Raw genomic sequence first — 22,527 nt, 5'->3', positions numbered from 1 at the left:
TGGAACAGAGCTGACGTCTGCCAGTGTTTAAGTACAGAGAACCCTCAACATCATGGAAGTGATTTAGTTCCAGTATTTAAAAATATTACAACTGGTTCCGAAGTACAATCTTCACCTGTATTTAAATATACCTGTCAATCAGAGCGGTGAAAGCGATGACGAATCAGGCCGCTCTTCATTCGTGCGTGTGAGTGTCATTCAGTATTATCAGACTCCACGAGTCACTTTTTCCATGAGTGAGAGAGCAGAAGCGTTTGGCCTCAGGCAGCTCCGTTGTCTGGATTCATCGCTGTCTGTCTGTATGTGTGCAGGAGACGGTTTGTGTTTTCTTCAAGAGCATGTGTGTCGTCATTTTCCATGTTAAAATGTTTTCTCATATCTCAGTTTAATGTTCACTGGAGAGTAGCACACTGTGACTCTTAAGTGGTCTAAAAACATGGCGCTCAAGTAAAAAGAAGTTCTAGATCAAGCTATAGATCTTGTAATATTTTTTTCATTCCACAGCCATGCATCTCATATTATTAACCGCAAAAACACTTTCTGTGTGAATGGCCTCTTAAAGGGGTCATATCATGAAAATCTGACTTTTTCCATGTTTAAGTGCTATAATCGGGTCCCCGGTGCATCTACCAACCCAGAAAACATGAAAAATATCAACCCAGTAACTTTGTTTTGGTAAGCCTTTCTCTGCAAGCATGTGAAAAAATGAGCCACTCTGATTTCACTCCCCTTGTGACATAGGAAGAGGATCTTATTATAATATTACCGTCCCTTAATCTGCACATTTCAACCCACGGCGCCACCAGATTCATTCTAAAAGTTGTAACTTCTTCCTGAGTCTCTCCATCAGTGTCGACTCCGGTTTGAACAATGTAAGGCTGAACACCGTTACTGACAATCCTCATTTTGGCTGCGTGAGATTCTCCAGCTTTGTTGTTGTTGAGCTGTTAAAGCTCCGCCCTCTTCTGGAAAGTAGAGCTCATTTGCATTTAAAGGGACACACACGAAAACGGCGTGTTTTTGCTCACACCCAAATAGAGGCAAATTTGACAAGCTATAATAAATGATCTGTGGGGGATTTTGAGCTGAAACTTCACACACACATTCTGGAGACACCAGAGACTGATATTACATCATGTGAAAGGGCATTATAGGTCCCATTTAAGGCCCTGATATACTTAAAGCAAAATCGAAGACCGGACCTGTTTGACATCATCATTTCAAACAAAATCAGGCGCAAGTTAAGTTTTGTTTGGAGTTTGTTTCAGGAGTACGAAACAGCTTGCCAAGTAAACTTTCCGGAAAAGTTCACTCTTGCTGGTACACACCATTGATTGGTCTGTGGTGATTACATAATAGGTGGGTGTGGCTCTGAGGCTCCGCCTTCTTTGAGGTGTACATTTTCTCTTGTTCATTTCTTCTGTTTAGTCCATCGAGGTCAGAAGTCCATAAGTAAAAATATGAACAAACTGGAGTGGAGAGCTGCTTTATAGTAGAAACTAAAGCTGTAATTCTAATTGAAAGGGTTAACTCCTATTACACAATACAAACAACACAAATAGACAATTAAACATTAAAGAAAAAAAAGATTTACACAACTTCATTGAAAAAAACCTAACTGCAGCAGGAATAAAAGACCTTCTAAATCGCTCTGTAGAGCACTGAAGCATCACTAATCTTCCACTAAATTAACTTTTAAGTCCACTAAAAATACAGTGTAGTGGATGAACTTTGTGCGACAAAATCATCTTTAATTTTGCCTTTGTTCTCTCGTCAACAGTTACCTCAAGTGAATCAAGATTAAGGCCAATAACTGATCCAGCCTTTCTAATCAATTAATTCATCCTATGTGCCGTGACCTAACTTTGCCGTGAATATATCAGGGCCTTTAGACATGTCAACTTCGGAATCAACCAATGGTGTGAATTTGGGGCGGGACTATTTGTTTGAGTGTCGAGGAAACCTGTTTGAAACGTGAAGATTTTTAAAGTTCTGTTTGTTGATGCTGATTGTCAAACACGTCTGTTGTTAGATTCTTCGTCCCGATGAGCACATCGCTAAGCAGCGCTACATCGGCGGCAAGAACGTTCTAACTAAAGGAACGCCTGAGTGGGTTTCCTTCGACGTCACTGAGACCATACGGGAGTGGCTCATGTACAGAGGTAAGTTAATGTTTAGACGTATTTGCCTAGCAAATACGTCTAAATGCCTAGTAAATTTCACAAACGTTTATAAAGAAACATCAAATAATGCAATTTTAAATTAGAAAGACTTTTCTTGTAAAACATATTCCAGTAAGTTTTGTTTTATTTAACGTTAAAAAAAAAACTTTTTACAGCGAGGGTGCAACAGTAATGACATTCACTGTACAAGCATTTGATGATGTTCATTTAAAATGAGTTAAAAAATGATAAACAAATCAGTGTTTTTCATGGTGTGTGTATGATTTTACAGCTGTCATGGAGTTACATTATTGTTGCATAATTTCCTAAAATTATCAATTATTTGACTTGTTTTTCTATAGTCAGCTTAATGTTTGAATTGAAATAATGCTTAACGATGAATGTCTTTCTGACTTACTATTTGGTGAGAATATTTGCAGAGCAAGTACAAATGTGAAAAAAAAAAAAAAAAATCTGCACAGTGATGGCTTTATATGGTGCAATTAGATAAATCTTGAGTACCAAAACACTCTGAAACTGTTTTTGCTACTGTACTGTCATTTATAAAAGAAAGAATAATTTAAACTCTTTTTAATTTGACTGAATAATACAAACTTCGAGAGTCACTAAAGATTCAATCTATGTAGAAATCCCTGTTGATAACTGGAAAATGAATGACCAAAGATGAATGTGTATTTCTCTGAAAATCATGACATTGAGGTTGTTGGACTGTGAATCAGTGAACCTATAATGAATGGACAGAAAAACTAAACATTAAACATTATAAACGTTAATGTTATCCTAAACATTATAAACACTGGAATCTGATCTGTGTATCAAACTGTATATTGTTCCACCGCTCAGAGACCAACCTCGGCCTGGAGATCAGCGTTCACTGCCCGTGTCACACGTTCAGCCCCAACGGCGACATTGTTGAGCGCGTCAACGAGGTGTTGGAGGTCAAATTCAGAGGTGAGTGAAGAAAACCAAACAATGTTGTTCAACTGTTCAAGCAACCAACATGGTTTTGTATATTATTGTTAATCATATTTATCTAGTTCAGTCATGAAACTCTTGAGGGCGCAGGCTGATCTGTCTTTTACAAGCTGATTGGCCTCTGCTGATCCTGCAGCCAATAAGATTGCTTGCTCAATATTCAAATAGTCTGGTTCAGTGTTCGCTGTAGTGATGGGCGCTTTTAAAACACTGCTCAGTGGTTCGGAGCGTGTTTCAAACTGCCAAAGTCACGTGATTTCAGTAAACGGGGTTTTGTTACAGCATAACTGTTTCGAAATCATATAGGTCACCGCTGGGGGCGATCTCTGTGAACCCATGAATCATCACTGAGATGTGAACCATTGAACAGGTGTCTATGTCTATCACCTGAGTATAAGTTTTTATTACCTGATCTCTGATGAGTTTTACACATTTGTAGATGTTTTAATGAGGTATTTGTATAATTAAAAGGAATAATAGTAGTTAATAGTCTCTGTTTAGTTAACCCATCCATAGAACAAACAAAACAAGCCCTGAACATTGATAAAAGAATACATGTTATACAGACACTTAATAATTAATGCTATTAGATGATTAGTTAATTGCATCTGATAGATTACAATTTCAGTAAAACATTTGCGATGGGTTTTTTTGTTGCATTTACACTGTTCTGACCAGCAGGGGTCACCAGCGTGTGACGCTTTGAACACTTCGATACAGTGAATCATTTTGCAAAGCAATTGGTTCAGTTGATTCAAAGCTTTGTTTCTCCCATCACTAGTTTGCTGTAAGTTCAGAGTTCGTCTGAACTCCTCCACCTCCCCAGCTCCACCTGCCTAGATCTGCTATGGGATTTATGTGTGTCTGTTTATGCAGCAGCAGATCTTACATGCTCACTGCAGTGTGTCTGTGGATCTATTAGCAACAGTCAACAGCAGCAGCAATGTAGCAGATGTATGCTGCCTTCACGTGCTCTTGGAATTACCGTAAATATGAGTTTCCTAGGCAAAAATTGCACATGAACGCCCTCCCATTTCGAAACTTAAATGCAATGAGCTCGTAATCATGACTTCAGAAGTGGCAATTATGAAATTTCCGATAGCACGTGAAGGCAGCAGTAGTCTGTCAAGACCAAATGCATAAACATTGCCATATTCAATAACATGCTATTTCTACAAAACTATTTCAAGAGTTGTCATGATTGAAATTACGTTTATTCAAATTAGTTGCACATGCATTTTTGTCTCTTTATCACTGTTCAGACAGTTCTAAATGATGTTTGATAATGTCTGATGGGAATCCCTAGTACTATTTTGCTTTCCCAAAAACATTTAAGATGTTTGCAAAGACAGAACTTAAGAATAATTTGAATTCCTGAAAAGAATGTTCTTGAAAATCACTGTAAATAACCTCTAAAGTTAGGATAACCTCCATCTTGTCTTAAATCCTGAAGGGTAGGATGTTTAATTAATTTATTGGGTTCATTCAAATATAAAGCATTACAACATATCAGTAGGCATGATCATGAGTGCTCTGAAGTGACGCCAATGATGACTGAAGTGACTTTTTGATCAATTGAAAGTTTGTTTTTAATGTTATAATTATGACAATTTTCAGCAGCAGTCAGGACAAAATAAGTTCTTGATATACCGTGATGCTGAATAGTGCATGTGCTTATTATGATTATTACAGTAATCTGCAACAAAACAGCCTAGGCGTTTTTCATCGTTCTGATCCGTGAGTTTTCGTCAAGGACTGCAGTACAATCAGATACAGCAAAACCAAAGCCTGACATTTTCTTCTTAAGAAGAAAAGATGTTCTTATGAAAATATTTGCAAACTTGCACATTTTTTAAGAATTGCACTGAGATTCAATACAAAATCCACAACATGCTCATGAATCCCAGCACAGCTTTCTCAGGTTTTCTGCTGTCACTCTGATGAGATAAACGCCTCTGCGCTCCCGTCCAGCAGCAGTCGGACACTCTCTCAGAGAACTAAGCGTATGGAATCTCACTTAGTCCTGGGGCCTCAGGGGTGTCTGGGGTTTTGGGAACGCGCTGGCTGGAATGCGCCGCCACTGCGGGCACTCAGACTCTTGGCCCTCAATGAAAGAGGGGTGTCCGTATCTATTGGCAACGCCTCTCCTGGGACCTGAGCTGCTTTTGCTATCACAAACAGATTGAATACGCAGATGCTTGAGGAGACGGAGAGTGAGCAGCCGTCTGAGAGGGGCTGGGGTCGGATTCATGAAAATCTTCTTCGAAAAGAAGTTAAAGAGGACCTATTCTGCTTTTTCTCATGTTCAACTTTCTTTAGTGAGCTGTCTGAGCGTGAAAAAGTCCCTCCAGCGGGAGTTCTTCTCTATATCAGTGTCAGTGTTTCTGAACTCCATCTTGAGTTTCTTCACAATATTCTTCATTTAAATAATTAATGCGCAGAATAAAGGGGCGGGGCCTGGTTGAGTTAGTTAGTAGTGTGTTGAAACTGGCGGTTATGGTAAGGGGCGGGACATTTCCCTTATGACCAATCACAACACACTGCTCCAGCCGACCAATCAGAGCACATTGTGCTTTTCAGAAGGAGGGGCTTCATAGAGACAGGAAGTAAACAGAGCGTTACTGACAGACTGGGAAGAGAGGAGCTGAACAATGGAGAATATGAGGAAAATAATCAACATTCAATCTAGTAGAGCACAAAAACAACATCAAGACTTTGTGAAAAGGCATAATATGACCTCTTTAAGAATTCCAATGAGTTCGTAAGAATGTTCCCAAAAGTCTTAAGAAGTTCTCAAATATCTCATATTAAAAAAAAATGTCATATTTTGGTGGCCATCTGATTGTATGGCGGTTTTTGCTGAAGACTCAATGAACAACTCAATGAAAAAAACACCCCAAAGGCCTTTTTTTTTTTTTTTAATTTGTGCTGCCTGCAAATTTCTGCAATAATCATATAACACATTATTTTCATTGTGAACAGCTTGACAGGAGTTCAGCGCCTGCAGGTGTATTTTAAATAATAATTTAACAGTTATTTTAAAAAGTTATCCTAAATTTAAGAGGTTATTTACATTGATAATTTCCTGATAATTTATTCACCCCCATGTCATCCAAGATGTTCATGTCTTTCTTTCTTCAGTGGAAAAGAAATGAAGGTGTTTGATGAAAACATTCAGGATTTTTCTCCATATAGTGGACTTCACTGGGGTTCAACGGGTTGAAGGTCCAAATGTCAGTTTCAGTCCAGCTTCAAAGAGCTCTACATGATCCCAGACGAGGAATAAGGACCTTCCAACATGATTACGTCATGCGTGGCGCATCACAGAGCAGTGCAAGACGAGCATTTGTGGTTAAAAATTATATAATGTTTATTTTTTTAGAAAATGTCCAATGGTTTCTCTAGATAAGAGTCTTATTCCTCGTCTGGGATCATGTAGAGCTCTTTGAAGCTGCACTGAAACTGACATTTGGACCTTCAACCCGTTGAACCCCAGTGAAGTCCACTATATGGAGACTAATCCCAAAAACCTTCATTTCTTTGCGACTGAAGAAAGAAAGACATGAACATCTTGGATGACATGGAGGTGAGTAAATTATCAGGAAATTTGAATTCTGAACTAATCCTTTATGTTTTGTCTTTAGAGTAATAAAAGAAAGAGATGAGAGCATCCTTAAAAATATTCTTTACGTTTATTCTTTTATGAAAAAAAGCAGTTAATACAAATTTTATTCTCAAGCATGTTTCGTGAATCTGGCCCCTGGTCTTCAGGAATGCTTCGACATGAAAAGCGGCTGCTAAAGCTCCTGACGCAGCTTTTTATTATGGCCAACAAAATTCTGACAATTCTGCAGTTCTTGTTTTGCTGTGATGTTTTGAGGTGGTTTTATGAAATCGTGCAATAATAACACGTAAAGCAGCGGTAAAATCACGCTCCAGAAGTCTCAGAAAACAGCTGCGTGGACAACATTGAAGACATTAGTGGAAAACGTGTGCAGACGTCAGAATTTCCATCTATTATTTTACAGACAAAACTGAACAGTCTGCCTTGCTTGAAAAATTGTGCTTGACGATCCTGGCAAATCCAGCGACTGCTTGTTTCTCAGAAGAGCTCACTGTATCTCGACTATTAACTGAGACACACTGACGGCCAGAAATTGCGTAACGCCAATCAGATCTGTGATGTTTTGAGACGGCTCCTGCTATTTTTTGAGTGCAGAACTCTTCAGGCGGTCTGTGAACATCTGTGCTTGAGTGCTTTGAAGCAAACATGATGCCACCTTATTTATTCATAGACATTATATGATTCAAAAATGTGACACTGTTTTTGTGGCCAGGCCAATCAGCTTATTAGAAATGTAAAAAAATATATAAATAAATAAAAAATATTCATACAGATAATTTCATACATTAAAATTCAATTTGGTATTTTTTCCCGGGGCAGTATGTCATGGTGGCGTAAACTGTGAAGATAAAAACTTTAATCGAAAGACAGAAACTTCTGTATAGACAAGCAAACAAACTTTCCAAATCAACATGCAAGAAGGCATTATTGTCAACGATATCGCCTGGGTCATGGTCAGGACATCTCTTATTTCATTTGATACGAGTCTTTAAATTGAGTGCAACTGAAACAAACAAACAAACAAACAAAACCATGAAGTTTTATGAGTACAAACTAAATGAGTAAAGTTTGATGAAAAACTTTGTTGTTGGCTTGATAATGCCATGTCTGAAAGAAAAAAAACTGTGAAAAGCTTGAAGTTTGAAGGTTTTATTTAGAGAAAGTAAAAAGATGTTGTCCTAGGATAGTCATTCAGCTTCGCTAGTGATACACAGCTTAAATACTTATGGCACAATGAAAGCCTGTGGGACTTTTTGTAGTTTTGACCATCAGATTTGTCAAGCCAACATAATAAACAACTATTACATTTTTAAAAATGGGAAACTTTCTAAAAACAATTCAAACAGGCCGATTATTTAAACTGCTATTTTGTCATATTTTGTTCCAATAATGTTTAGATTTCATAATAAATTCTAATTAAAAAGGTATCTTAAATTTTGCTTCTGCTGTGTCCTCAGGGATGGACGGCGAGTACGAGGAGCAGAACCGTTGGGATTTGGGTCGACTCAAGAAGCAGAAGGACCAGCTTCTCCCTCATCTTATCCTGATGATGCTGCCGCCACACCGCCTGGACGTCCTGCCCAGCTCTAGACGACGCAAACGCGCTCTGGACACCAACTACTGCTTCTCGTGAGTGTTTCTTCAACATAATAATATGTGGTTTGTAGCTCTGTTCCCAAACTCACTGAGCTTCCTGCTAAGACTTTTGCATTCTGACATCTGAAGGCATCATTGGTGCTCCTGACATGAAGGCTGTTCCAAAAGCTAGGCGACTAAATTATGTTGTCTTCTCATTTTGGACCAATTGGAAGGCAGCATCACACATTAGAGCGCTGCAGGGATGATGTGCTTTTGTAGTCCAAAAACCAGGAAACAAGTATTTTAGCACTTCCGGTTCCATCGTTTTTGTTTAAATGGCTGAAATAAGCTCCAGATATGTTCATGTTTCATATACACAAGTAAATACCCCTTTCTGATCTTATTAAAGCTTTCACTTGTCATGAAAAAGGCGGTTACTAACAAGGTCTAAATGGGACTACAGAGGATATCAGACATGAAATGTCATCAAACTTAACGGGTATAACTCTGGTGCTCTTCTCTCATCGCACATTTTTTTTCAAGAATTTTTCATCTAGTGGAAGCGTTTGGTACTCCAGGCTAACAATAATTTTTTGTGATATCAAGCTCAAATTTGGAACACGACTTGTTTAGATTTATCACTTTGATTTTCTTGCAGTTTTACAGTAAAACGTAGGAAAGTATTTTTGTGCATTTTTTATTACAATAAATGTACAATTCACTTCAGCAATAATTTGCCAGATGTAGTCTTTGAAAAGTACAGAAGATGATTAGGGCGAAGCAATAATAAAAAAATAAAACCATCTCGAGATTAAAGTTGTTACATTTCGAGAAAAAGGTTGATATAAAATGTTGAGAATAAACTTGTTAAATTACGAGAAAAAAGTAGTTACATTTTGAGGAAAAAGTCAAGATAAAATGCTGAGAACAAAGTCATTAAATTATGAGAAAAAAGTCATTAGATTATGAGAACAAATCTGTAATTTAATGAATTTGTTCTCGTAATTTATAGAGTTTATTTTCAACATTTTATTTCGACTTTTTTCTCGAAATTTAACAAGTTTTTTCTCGTAATTTAATGATTTTATTCTCAACATTTTATTTCGAATTATTTCTTGAAATTTAACAAGTTTTTTCTTGTATTTTAATGACTTTATTCTCAACATTTTATTTCGACCTTTTTCTCGAAACTTAACTTTAATCTCGAGATGGTTTTATTTTTTATTATTGCTTGGCTCTAATCCTCTTCTGTAGAAAAGACATCAAAATTAAAGCATTCCAAATGTATGACAGTTTAAGTTGGAAATTGTATTTTCAGGTCTATGCTCAAATTTTGAATAAATGGATTATAACTACAGTGTAAATATAATTTAGTACCGTAAAACCCCCTAAAAAAATTAACTATTAAATAAAAAAACATTTCGAACTAAAATATAGTACATTCATTTTATTACAAAAAAAAAAAAAAATAAAAAAATAAAATAAAATCTCCAGTAATTTTTGTCCAACACACGAAGAGCACCAGAGGGTTGTGCGCTCTGGCAGACTATTTCCACTCAAACTTTCAAGGAAAATGTTTTTAAATAATGATGATGTTGAAGTCATCATGTGACTATGATGTAGTTCCTTTATAGCCTACATTTAGCTTTTTACTTTTGCCGATTGTACTTGGGCTTTAAAATTCATGAAAGTTGTGTTCATTTGTGAAAATAAAATGTGTAAGAATCATAAACTTATCATAAAGATTTTCTGAAAATCATATTGAGTTTTTGTCATCAAGGTGATATGAAGTTACAGGTTGGACTATAAAAAAAAACATCACTGCAGCACTCTATACATCGTGAGAACGTGTGTGTACTGATCCCGTCATCAGAAGAGTGCTAGAATGTTATCCTGAAGCTCCAACAGTACAGCACTAGCAACACCAAGGTCATGGGTTCGATTCCCAGGCAATGCATGAACTGATAAAATGTACACTTTGAATGCAATATAAGTGAAAGGCGTCTATCAAATGCATTTGATCTGCTTTCTTCTCAAAAACTGCAGGACATTTAAAACCCAAATTCACATCTCTGGTTCACATTCCAGTAACTTCATGTGTCTGGAGAGATTTTCCCTATAAGAATGAACCTTTTAATTGGCACCTGACGGCTTGAAGCGTCGGGGAGGTTCTGCAAGAGCTTGCAAGTTTAGATCTGTCCCAGTATTCTAAGTAGTGCGCTGGCTCCTTAGTGTGTGTCTCTCTGTTAGCACTCCACACCTGGGCCGGATCCAGGAGGGAAAAAATGACACACCTTACAGTGGAATTTCTGAGCCTCAAAAGACTGTCTGACATGTTTATAAGGCCATGCAGAGCCGAAATAGAAGTCTTAGAAACATCCAAGTGAAAAGAGTGTATGGAAACGTCTCCGAATGAATGCAGAATCCACGCCAGGAGCACAAGAGAGCGAGGATGTGAACGGGCAGGTGGAGAAAGTGACGGCTTTCCTTCTGCTTTCAGAAACTACGAGGAGAACTGCTGCGTTCGGCCGCTGTACATTGACTTCCGGCAGGATCTGGGCTGGAGGTGGATCCATGAACCCAAAGGGTACCACGCCAACTTCTGCTCCGGGCCGTGTCCGTACCTCCGCAGCGCCGACACCACACACAGCACGGTGAGAGTCCAAAACTGCCATCTTCTCTAAGCTTCATGTTGGTTTAACCTGTGTGACTTTTATTTTTGAAGAATGTCCAAGCCGCTCTTTTTGATTCAAAAAAGCACAGAGAAAGTCATAGATCCAGACCAAGACTAGGCCCCTTGAGAACCAGATCCAGATGTCTGGAGGCCAAAACCACAAGATCAAGACTCCAACTTGGCATAGAAGTAGTTGCAATGCCTTCTGAAGTCATATGATGCTTTGAAAATCTTCCACTGCAGATCTCAAATCTCATTTATGTTTACACACATACAAATTTGGCGCTTCAAGACACATCACATCAGACGTGGTTCCTCACACTCATCATAGGCCTTCAGAAGATCATATGGACTGTTTTTATGGTGTTTTTCAGATTCATTTTGGAGCTTGACACGGCCTGTCCTCTAGTCATGGTCATTGTTGGCAACCCAAAAAAGTTCGACATCCAAATAGTTTTGGATGACTGTAAACAGTCAGTGCTTCACCGATGACACATTTTGAGTTAAACATGTCAGCTGTGGGGACACACATCACCAAAACCAAGATGAACTAATATGTAAAATTTGTTTGGCTGAAACTCGAGAGCTGGCTCGATGCCGAAGAACTTCACTACGACACCCTGAACTGCATACTGAGTTCAGTTACCTGCAGTTACCTTCAGTAAAGCTGCAGTCCATAACTTTTTTAAGTTAAAAATGATCCAATTTTTGAGCAAGTACATAAGCAGCCAGACTTCAGAACTATCTTTTTACCTTACTGATTCACAACGGTAAGCTTGTAGTGATGTATTCTAATAAGAGTGGTACTGGTGGGTTTCCGGTGGAAATTCAAGCATGCAGCCGTTCGTCTTTGCGTCATTACGTCACGTCTGTTTACATGAAGAAGTCCCTGCTAGTAGCCTATATCATGTGAGGATGCTGCAGGTGACGGATCATGTATAGCCTTTTCTCACAGCAGCTGCAATAATTAAACATCATTTTGATGGCAGATTATATGGGCAAATTAACGTTAGAGATTAGACTGTACAGAAATTGAAATCTACAAGTAACGCTAACGCACACTAAATACACATAGTTACGCAATGCTGATGTTGTTAACATTAACAATTTGAGAGCAAAGTATAACAATGATAATACTTTGCATGGTTTGACGTGATCTGAGCTAAGCGATCTTTAGATTTAATGCACCACTGGCAGCGCGATTTATTGTAATGCTTTTTTTTTCTCAGTTGGTCAGAACAAAAGTGGCAGATTTGTTACTTGTTCAGATGACATTCTCTGGTGAAAATTTGTATTTTGGTCACACTTCCAAGACGTGGAATCTGTGATCTCTGACAGCAAACATTAGATTAATCCGTAAAGATGATAATTACACAAATAACTGCAATTGCAGGTTTCAAACAGAGATGGCGACAAAGAGGCAACACTTACAGACTGCAGCTTTAACTACTGAAACATTTTAATTTCGGTTTTAATTAGGGCTGCACGATTAATCGCATGCTATTCTCACGCGCATTTCGTCAGTAAAGCCGGTTCCCTGATTACCGCTAAATCACAATCACCTGCTTTCAAATGGAGCGCCATTTAATAGACTGAGCCGTAGATCACTGAAAAGCCACGCAATATCGCGTTCATATCGCAGATGAATCGCCTGCGATAATGAACGCGATATTGCGTGGCTTTTCAGTGATCTACGGCTCAGTCTATTAAATGCCGCTCCATTTGAAAGCAGGTGATTGTGATTTAGCGGTAATCAGGGAACCGGCTTTACTGACGAAATGCGCGTGAGAATAGCATGCGATTAATCGTGCAGCCCTAGTTTTAATGTTTTAGTAAAATATTTTTTTTGGTGCACATCTTTTGTATTCCACAGAATAAAGTCATACAGGTTTGGAACAACACGAGGGAATGATTAATGACGAAAACTATCAGCTGAGAACAAAATTTGAACCGAATAATGGCACTTTGCAACTGTTAGTGAACTGAACTGAGACACTGTTGTCTTCTCTAGAGCCGAGTTAAAGGGTTAGTTCACTCAAAAATTACATTTCCCGTAAAACTTTCCTTCATCTTCAGAACACAAATTAAGATATTTCTGATGAAATCTAAGGGTTTCTGAACCACACATTTGCAGCAATGACATTGCACCTTTTGAGGTCACATCACTAAAAATCAGTGGTTCAACCTTAATGTTATGAAGAGACGAGAATACATTTTGTGCGCAAAAACAAAACAAAAATAACGACTTTATTCAATAATCTCATTCTCATACGCTGTTGACATAGTGAACGCAGTTCAGCACTTCCTTGTTCTGCGTCTGAACGGCAGCTCAGTATTGGCCGACACTGATCACATGATCAGCACGATGCATGTGTGTGATACTGACACACGAGCCGGACAATAATGAGTCGGTGTCCGGATGTACGCTGCAATGTGTCTTCAAAATAAACTGCGTATGAGACTGTCAGGATAGAGAAGAATTTTTGTTTTTTTGTGCATAAAAAGTATTCTCGTCGCTTCACTACATTAGGGTTGAACGACTGTAGTCATGACAACGGATTTCATGATGTCTTTAGTACTTTTCTGGACACTGAATATGGTCATTTCATTTCTATGGAGGTTAAAAAAAACTCAGATTTCATCAAAAATATCCTAATTTTGTGTTCTGAAGATGAACGAAGGTCTTGTGGTTTTGCAATAAAATGAGGGTGAGTAATTAATTTTGGCTATGTATCTCTTTAAACTTGTTTTGTAATTGATGAACTTCACTTTATTGAACTGAACCAGGGATGCAAACAGGTAAGGGGGGAAAAAAAGGTGAGAACATTGCGCAGGGCGGGGCACATATTATTATTTTTTTTTAAGTTATTTGCTTTACATGCTCATTTGTATCTCTTTTTTATTACCCTATATGTCCAAAACTGTAATTTTTCATGAACAAGTTTAACATATTGTTGCAACATTTGACCAAAATCAACATTTGGTTAAAATAAAAGTGCTATGCAGGATATTTAAGACAATATTAGCTGATTAGACACTGACATGGTTATTTTTTTTACAGTCTATTATATATTGTGAGCACTATAGAAATGAACATGATCTGTGATTTCTGCGCAGCTGCTGAGCCTGTACAACACGCTGAACCCCGAGGCGTCCGCTTCGCCCTGCTGCGTCCCTCAAGACCTGGAGCCGCTGACCATCCTCTACTACGTGGGCCGAACGCCTAAAGTGGAGCAGCTCTCCAACATGATCGTCAAATCCTGCAAGTGCAGCTGAGGGGCCTCGAGACCCCGGCGCGGGTTCGAACGCTCGAGGGTCAAAAGGAAGGAACTGGACTCTAAAAGAATACCTCTGTACATCCTTCTCACCTACATCCAACCCGGGAGCCCGAGGCTTCTCGAAGCACTACGTAAGTTGCGTTCCAAGACGACTTCGCAGCCAAACGCTGCCCTACGATCCCTCGAACTTCTAGTTTGACGTTTGAAGTGACTTGTCCACTTGTAATGTGTAATTTTTGGTCAGCTTTTTAAAGTGCCTCTAGGCAAACCTCACGGCCATTTCTGAACTCTGAAACGGCAGTGCGAACCTTCGTAACGCCTGCACCGAGGACAACGGCGGATTCACACGTGCTGGATCGACCGGTGGCGTGACGAGAGCCTTTTTGTATAACGATGTTCCAACGTAACTCATTCGAGCACGCCATTTCCCAGACCGAACCTTTTAGTGTGTACCACAGTAATCCACACTGTTTGTCTAACGTGACGGTGTTACTGATAATGTTAATGCAAACATGCTGGAAAGAAATATTTTGACTGGGTTAGGTTTACCTCTGTCACACGGCAGAAGTTTTAGTTCTTCAATGAAGCTGACGTATGCCGACACATGAACTTTTAGATCACAAACTGCTAATGTTTTTACTGCTATTACTCTTGAAAACACTTTTTTAATTAAACAGTCTTGGACAAAAAGAGCCGTTGATGAAGTTTGTCATGAATTCTTCTTGGCGATTACAAATGGTGACCACACATTATTTCTTAAAACAAAAACAATCACAAAAAGTAGCTGACATTTCTTCCAGTTTACTGGTACAACAGTAAGCTAAAAAGGTGCTGTAGCATGTCAGCATTACAAATAATTTGTCAGGAGAGCAAATTCAAGTAAATTCAGGGGAGAAAATGCAATACAAATACTGTACAAACTAAAATAAACATTGAAACGGCAAATCCTGTACGTTGCATAATCGGCCTCATTCATGAAACACTAAATTAATTTGTGTGAACTGTGTTTACATCAACTCAAAGTGATGATTTATGTAAGAAATTTGTTCCATTCCCATTGCATGAATGAGGCGCTGTCATTTATTCATGTTTGGCCGGGTAATAAAAGTGAGGCGTTAACCTAAAATCGGCCTGAAAACACAATGTCATCCCATCAGCACATGTGCTGATCATGGTGAATCAAGTATTACCAGGGCATTGGCCAAAAACCGTCATCGTATGTTAAAGACAGATTGTAATTTTTACAGTCAAACAACCACAGAAATTCATCTCGAACGACATCAACTTTACCTGGACATGTGGTTCATCACACCTGAATGAGGCACTTCAACAGTTCAAATCATTAGCGAGCGCTGACGGACGTTGAGATCTTCTATATGTACATGTAAACACGGATAAATATGATGGACACGTTCATGAGCTCGGGGTCTGTTTGTGTGCTCGTGCCGCAGCTGTCGTGAGCTGTCCGTCACATGGCATCAGTTGCGGGGTGAAAATGAAGCCTGGACAACTGCACATTTGGGACAGAAAAAACCTTCAGGCTTTGGAACAGATCCAGTCCCCACACACACACACACACACACACACACACACACACACACACACACACACACACACACACACACACACACACACACACACACACACACACACACACGGCCAGTTAGGAGGAAATATCGATTATCAGAAGACAGCATAAAGAGAGACGAGGGTGAAGTGGAGAGCTGAACTCTTCATGTCCATGTTCTGAGCAGCTGGAGAGGACGTGTGTAACGTATCCCAGAGAGCAGCTGATTGGTTCGATTGACCTTTGGCCTCATTCATCTGTTCTTGGAGCCCTGAGTGTGGAAGAGTTTACTGTACGCCGACAGACCTGTGAACACACGACAGCACAATGAATCAACATGCACCAGAGCGAATAAATTGCATCTTTACATGCACCAGGATACTGTATATTCCAACAATTAAAGCAAAAACACTTTAGTCATACAAATAATCAACCATCTTTCACTTTTCAGCACATACGTTTGTTTTTTTAATCTTGTAAAAAAAAAAAAAAAAAAAAAAAAAAAAAGTTAGTTCAGAATTAAAATGTCCTGATAATTTACTCACCTCCATGTCATCCAAGATGTTCATGTCTTTCTTTCTTCAGTCGAAAAGAAATGAAGGTTTTTGGGATTTTTCTCCATATAGTGGACTTGTTCAACGGGTTGAAGGTCCAAATGTCAGTTTCAGTGCAGCTTCAAAGAGCTCTACATGATCCCAGACGAGGAATAAGAGTCTAATCTAGAGAAAACATCACTCTTTTTCTAAAAAATTAAACATTATATACTTTTAAACCACAAATGCTCGTCTTGCACTGCTCTGTGATGCTCCACGCATGACGTAATCATGTTGGAAAGGTCACACGTGATGTAGGTGGAAGTACCGATCCAGTGTTTACAAAGTGAACGTCAAAGACCAAGTCAAACGGCCTTTACAAAAAAAGGTAAAACAACACAAATTTAAAGTTGGAGGTGAAAATGAGATTGAGTTTTTCGCCCTACCGCGGTACTTCCACCTACGCATGACCTTTCCAACATGATTGCGTAATGTGTGGCGCATCGCAGAGCGGTGCAAAAGGATATTTTTTTTCTTTTTTTTTTTTTAAATATCCAATGGTTTCTCTAGATAAGACTCTTATTCCTCGTCTGGGATCATGTAGAGCTCTTTGAAGCTGCACTGAAACTGACATTTGGACCTTCAACCCGTTGAACCCCAGTGAAGTCCAATATATGGAGAAAAGTTTTCCTCTTAATTTCTTTTCCACTGAAGAAAGAAAGACATGAACATCTTGGATGACATGGGGGTGAGTAAATTATCAAGACATTTTCATTCTGAAGTGAACTAATCCTTTAAATGAACCTCTGAACACTTAAAAAGTATAATTCTTGTGCAAAAGTATTTAGAGTACTTCTCATTTTTTCAGCTTTTTGGCAGTGTAAGCATATGCCTGAAGCTTGGCCACACCTGATATGCATTTCAATCATAATTGTCAATTATTTCCATTAATATAATAATAATGATTATTATTGATCAAGTATTGAATCTTTTGATCACATGAATATTCCAATAGATGTGTAAAAAAGCCTTACTCAGATAATGGGTCTTAAAGTTCACAACCCATTCTACTCATGTAACGTGACATAAAAAGAGATATTCAATGAAGAAATAATGCAGGACAGGACTCCACGAGGAATCTGCTGCATGGTGAAAGAGTCTCTAGTCTATACGAAGATGAAACTAGAAAACAAGAGCCATTGATGGTGTTAGGTGACAAAGAAAGGCGTTTCAGAGCTGTAGCAAGTTAAGGTAATGAAGACAACGTATTTTGTAATAACATGCACTGATGAATGACTCACAATAAGACCGAATTGCATTGGGTGCAAAATGAGTGTTTCCTGAAATGACGAGTGTGAAATACAAGATATGAGGTCCTGAAATGACATCAAGATTCAAATGAAACTGAATATTCTGCAGCTGGTTTTCTCACAGAAGCTGAGGGCTGCGTGAATGGTTTGATAAGAGCAGCGCTCTCTCTCGGCGAGCGTCCAGCCGCTGCACTGATCCGACCGGAGCAAAGACATTCCCAGAGCTGGTGAACACTATTCCCTTTCATTCGCTCTCCACACACTGTTTATTTTGGTGCTCTTTTACACCCTGAGGCCTTACGGCACAGGAGAACGAAAACATCACGCCCGGCTTCCAATCCAGTGACTCGCCTGCTGGAAGCCGCTGTTCCGCGCTCAAAAACACGCCGGAGTGATGAGGGGAAAACATGTTCCTCTCTTAAACGATGCTGTCTGTGTGTCCCTGACTGATGTTTTCGCTGTCAAATACATCTTCCTGCTGTTTGGAATAATTAAGATTTGTTGATGTTTTTTTTAAGAGTCTCTTCTGTTCACCAAGGCTGAATTTATTTGATCAAAAATGGTGGAATAGCATTAGAAATATTAATGAAAATTCAGCTTTGATCACAGGAATAAATTACATTTTACTATATATTCACATAGAAAACAGTCATTTTAAATTCAAATATTTTTTCACAATATGTTTGTTTTTACTGTATTTTTGACCAAATAAATGCAGCCATGGTGAACAGAAGAGATGTGTGTTTTTATTTATTTAAAAAAAAAAAAAACTATACATTGTTTTACTTATATATACTGTGTGCAGAATTATTAGGCAAGTTGGTTTTCTGATCATTTCTTTTTCCAGGCACATTTTACCAATTCCAATCCACATCAATCTTAATAACTACTATTAATTTTGCATTCAATAATTTATAAGTGATATATAATTTTTCACAAAGGCTGGAAATGAAAACGCCTTATATTCAGGTGTGCAGAATTATTAGGCAAGTTTTCTTTTACAGGCAAAATAAGCCAAAAAAGAGATATAACTTAAAATTATGAAATTAATGAAATTATGAGAAGGACGCAATACTAATGTAATACTAGAAATTGCAAAGTTAAGGCATGACCATTGGACAGCAAAATGCTCATTGGATCAGACAAAAACAGCTGGAGAAGAAAAGACACGTTAACTGCAAAATAATTAAGAATTAAGGTGAAGAATTAAGTGTGAAACCATCAGGAACCCTTTAGTCTCCAGCGCCACCATTTTCCAGAACTGCAACCAACCTGGAGTCTCCAGAAGTGTGAGGTGTCAGGATCTCAGAGACTTAGGTTAGGTGAAGAATCCTAAAAAATGACCCGCTCTTAATAAGAATCACAAGCTGAAGTGTTATAAAGTACATAAAGACTGGGTTTTTATAGGCTTTATAGCCAGACAGCTTGAGAGTGACTCCTGAAGGACCAGCACCACATCCTCTTGTACCACTGTTTGAAGAATTTATCTTTTAGAATCTGGCAGAAAGTTTTGGAAGATCATTTTTAGATCCTATCCTGAAATGTCCGTCTTGCAGATATGGAATAAAAATGATCTTCCAAAACTTACTGCCAGATTCTGGAGTGTGGGTCATATTTCAGGATTCTTCACCTAACCTAAGTCTGAAATCCTGACACCTTGCACTTCTGGAGACTCCAGGTTGGTTGCAGTTCTGGAAAATGGTGGCGCTGGAGACTAAAGGGTTCCTGATGGTTTCACACTTAATTCTTCACCTTAATTCATAATTATTTTGCAGTTAATGTATCTTTTCTTCTCCAGCTGTTTTTGTATGACCCCGCTGACCCAATGAGCATTTCATTGTCCAATGGTCATGCCTTAACTTTGCAATTTCTAGTATTGCATTAGTATTGCATCCTTCTCATGAGCATTTCATATTTTTTGACTTAAATCTCTTTTTTTTTTTTGGCTCATTTTGCATGTAAAGCCTTCATGAACAATTATATATCACTTATAAATTATTAAATACAAAATGAATAGTAGTTATTAAGATTGATGTGGTTTGGAATTGGTAAAATGTGCCTAGGAAAAAAATACAATCAGAAAATCAACTTGCCTAATAATTCTGCACACGGTGTATACTGCTATTATCATGATAGAATATGCTGCACTGCCTTTATTTTTTATTTAAATAAACAAAATTACTGTCTTTCATTAAAAAAAAAAAAAAAAAAAAAAAAAAGGATTGCATTACATCCATATCAATGATTTATTTTCTTCTGATTTTGTGGTCAATGTGTCCTAGTGTTCCTGAGATTCACTCATATGCAACACACATCAGACACAAAACCTCCTCATCTTTTTTACTTTGAGCCGATTTTGAACCAAAGGCTAAAAATGAAGAGAACATTCTTGGAGTGAAAACCAGTTTGAAAGCATTTGGCTCAGATGTGTGCGAGTCTGGTGAGACGAGGTCAAGTGAAAACAAAGCAAAGGAAAAACATCACAACAATGAAGGGCTGTTTACCGCTAATGGGCGAGCGGCTGAACGGGATGAGAGAAGGCGACGCTGATGCGTATTGACGGCTGATCCCAGAGAATGCGGCCGTATGGATCAGCGCTAACTCCCTCTCACAGCCCATCAGAGCCGGCCGCACTCATCCACGCTAAAACAACACCAACCGCTCTCAGTCCTCTTACAGCTCTCTTTCCCAGCTGCCAAACGCCTCTCGTCCAGTGAACAATGGAAGAAGAGCATCTGTGAAATTCACAAGCACTTCCCTGCAGATGGAGCGGCAGTTATAGATTGACAGAAGATGTTGAACCGCACCGAAGGACACGCTTACAAGTCAAACAATAGCATTTAAATTATATATATATATATATCAAATAAATGAAGCTTTGGTGAGCAAAAGAGCCTCTTTCAAAAACATTACAAAATCTTACCGCCCCCAAACTTTCACACAGTGGTCACTTCAGCTCTTCCGAATGATACCAGAGCTCAAAATGTGCGTTTAGGCTTTGATAATTCACATCCAGCCCATCAAACGCCTGATATCAGCATAAGAAAACATAAAGCTTCTCCGCACCAAATCTCAAAGTATGGTGCATGACAGGAGCTGCCATGGCACTGTTAGAATTAGCATTTGTTTGTTTTTCAATATCAGCAGCTGTCAGTGGATCAGACAGTCGGCTCATGTTCACACAGGTCTACTCACTAACACTAGGCCATCTCAGTGACACGTAACAAACCTCATGCTGGAATGGTCACTATGAACAGCTGCCAGCATGGGCAAACCGGCCTCGAACCCGCTGCCAAGGTTCCTCATTAAAATACCAGAGGCTAAACTGGCATGAGCCCCAACATTCAACTTACACCGTGTCCTAACCAGACACGACACAATGCCGCAACACTCGATAAAAGGCGTCTTTTCTGTGTTAATTAACCAGCTGTGACGGCGATACTCGACAAATGTATTTTAGAAACGGTTTCTAATTCTGTGATGTCGCCGCTGGAGCAACAGCATACAAAGTATGGCAATGATAATCTCAGGTACTGATTTTGTGCTTTATTTAAAGGTGCCATCGAATGAAAAAACTGAATTTATCTTGGCATAGTTGAATAATAAGAGTTCAGTACATGGAAATGACATACATTGAGTTTCAAACTCCATTGTTTCCTCCTCTTTATGTAAACTTCATTTGTTTAAAAGACCTCAGAAGAACAGGCGAATCTCAACATAACACCGACTGTTACGTAACAGTCGGGATCATTAATATGTACGCCCCCAATATTTGCATATGCCAGGTCATGTTCAAGGCATTACACAAGGACAGCCAGTATTAACGTCTGGATCTGTGCACAGCCGAATAATCAGACTAGGTAAGCAAGCAAGAACAATAGCGAAAAATGGCAGATGGAGCAATAATAACTGACATGATCCATGATAACATGATATTTTTAGTGATATTTGTGAATTGTCTTTCTAAATGTTTCGTTAGCATCTTGCTAATGTACTGTTAAATGTGGTTAAAGTTACGATCGTTTCTTACTGTATTCACCGAGACAAGAGCCGTCGCTATTTTCATTATTAAACACTTGCAGTCTGTATAACTCATAAACACAACTTCATTCTTTATAAATCTCTCCAATAGTGTAGTATTAGCCGTTAGCCATGGAGCACAGCCTCAAATTCATTCAGAATCAAATGTAAATTTCCAAATAAATACTATACTCACATGATCCAACGCATGCATTCAGTATGCATGAGGAACACTTTGTAAAGATCCATTTTAAGGGGTTATATTAGCTGTGTGAACTGTGTTTATGCTGTTTAAGGCAAGCGCGAGCTCCAGGGGTGGGGGAGCACGTGATTTAGAGGTGCCGCAACCTGAATCGGTGCATAGTAGATGATGCCCCAAAATAGGCAGTTAAAAAAAAATTAATAAAAAAAAAAAAATCTATGGGGTATTTTGAGCTGAAACTTCACAGACACATTCAGGGGACACCTTAGACTTATATTACATCTTTTAAAAAGACGTTCTACCGCACCTTTAAATGTTAAAAGCGTCTAATGCGAGTTTGAATATTTTGAGTGACTTCAAGCGGCAATGGATAATTCACCTTAGATCTTGAAAGTAAATTAAAGGAAACTCAATGTAAACAAATAAGTCTATTTTATGACAATGATTGTTTAAGACACTCAGTATGTATTTTTATAATGTTAAAATGAATTTGATGTACTTATCCATTTTATTGCGAGTGCAGTGTGCTTACAAAGAGACTCCGCCCACACATGCCTCTGACTGGCTGGTGATTTTTGATTG

The 22,527-nt window shown here is 38.6% G+C and overlaps 2 protein-coding genes across 9 annotated transcripts in view; one reads left to right on the top strand and one right to left on the bottom strand.

The window, feature by feature from the left end:
* The window catches only part of tgfb3 (transforming growth factor, beta 3), a 28,331-nt gene extending 13,328 nt beyond the window's left edge, over positions 1 to 15,003 (top strand). The window contains exons 3-7 of one of the 2 annotated variants that reach the window (XM_067368543.1): positions 2,033 to 2,162; positions 3,027 to 3,134; positions 8,241 to 8,412; positions 10,862 to 11,015; positions 14,153 to 15,003. In XM_067368543.1, coding sequence (XP_067224644.1) covers positions 2,033 to 2,162; positions 3,027 to 3,134; positions 8,241 to 8,412; positions 10,862 to 11,015; positions 14,153 to 14,311 — 723 coding nt within the window. In that variant the 3' untranslated portion in view covers positions 14,312 to 15,003. The remainder of the gene's footprint in view (positions 1 to 2,032; positions 2,163 to 3,026; positions 3,135 to 8,240; positions 8,413 to 10,861; positions 11,016 to 14,152) is intronic. The other variant, XM_067368544.1, reaches the window with a different exon arrangement.
* A 183-nt stretch (positions 15,004 to 15,186) lies between these two features.
* Positions 15,187 to 22,527, bottom strand: part of ttll5 (tubulin tyrosine ligase-like family, member 5) — a 135,340-nt gene continuing 127,999 nt past the window's right edge. For all 7 annotated transcript variants that reach the window (XM_067368535.1, XM_067368534.1, XM_067368540.1 and 4 more), the window contains one exon: positions 15,187 to 16,186. In XM_067368535.1, the coding sequence (XP_067224636.1) occupies positions 16,134 to 16,186 (53 nt within the window). In that variant the 3' untranslated portion in view covers positions 15,187 to 16,133. The remainder of the gene's footprint in view (positions 16,187 to 22,527) is intronic.

The sequence above is a fragment of the Chanodichthys erythropterus genome, chromosome 18 (genome assembly GCF_024489055.1).
Source record: "Chanodichthys erythropterus isolate Z2021 chromosome 18, ASM2448905v1, whole genome shotgun sequence".
Classification (NCBI taxonomy): domain Eukaryota; kingdom Metazoa; phylum Chordata; class Actinopteri; order Cypriniformes; family Xenocyprididae; genus Chanodichthys; species Chanodichthys erythropterus.
This window is presented reverse-complemented; position numbering and strand designations above follow the sequence as displayed.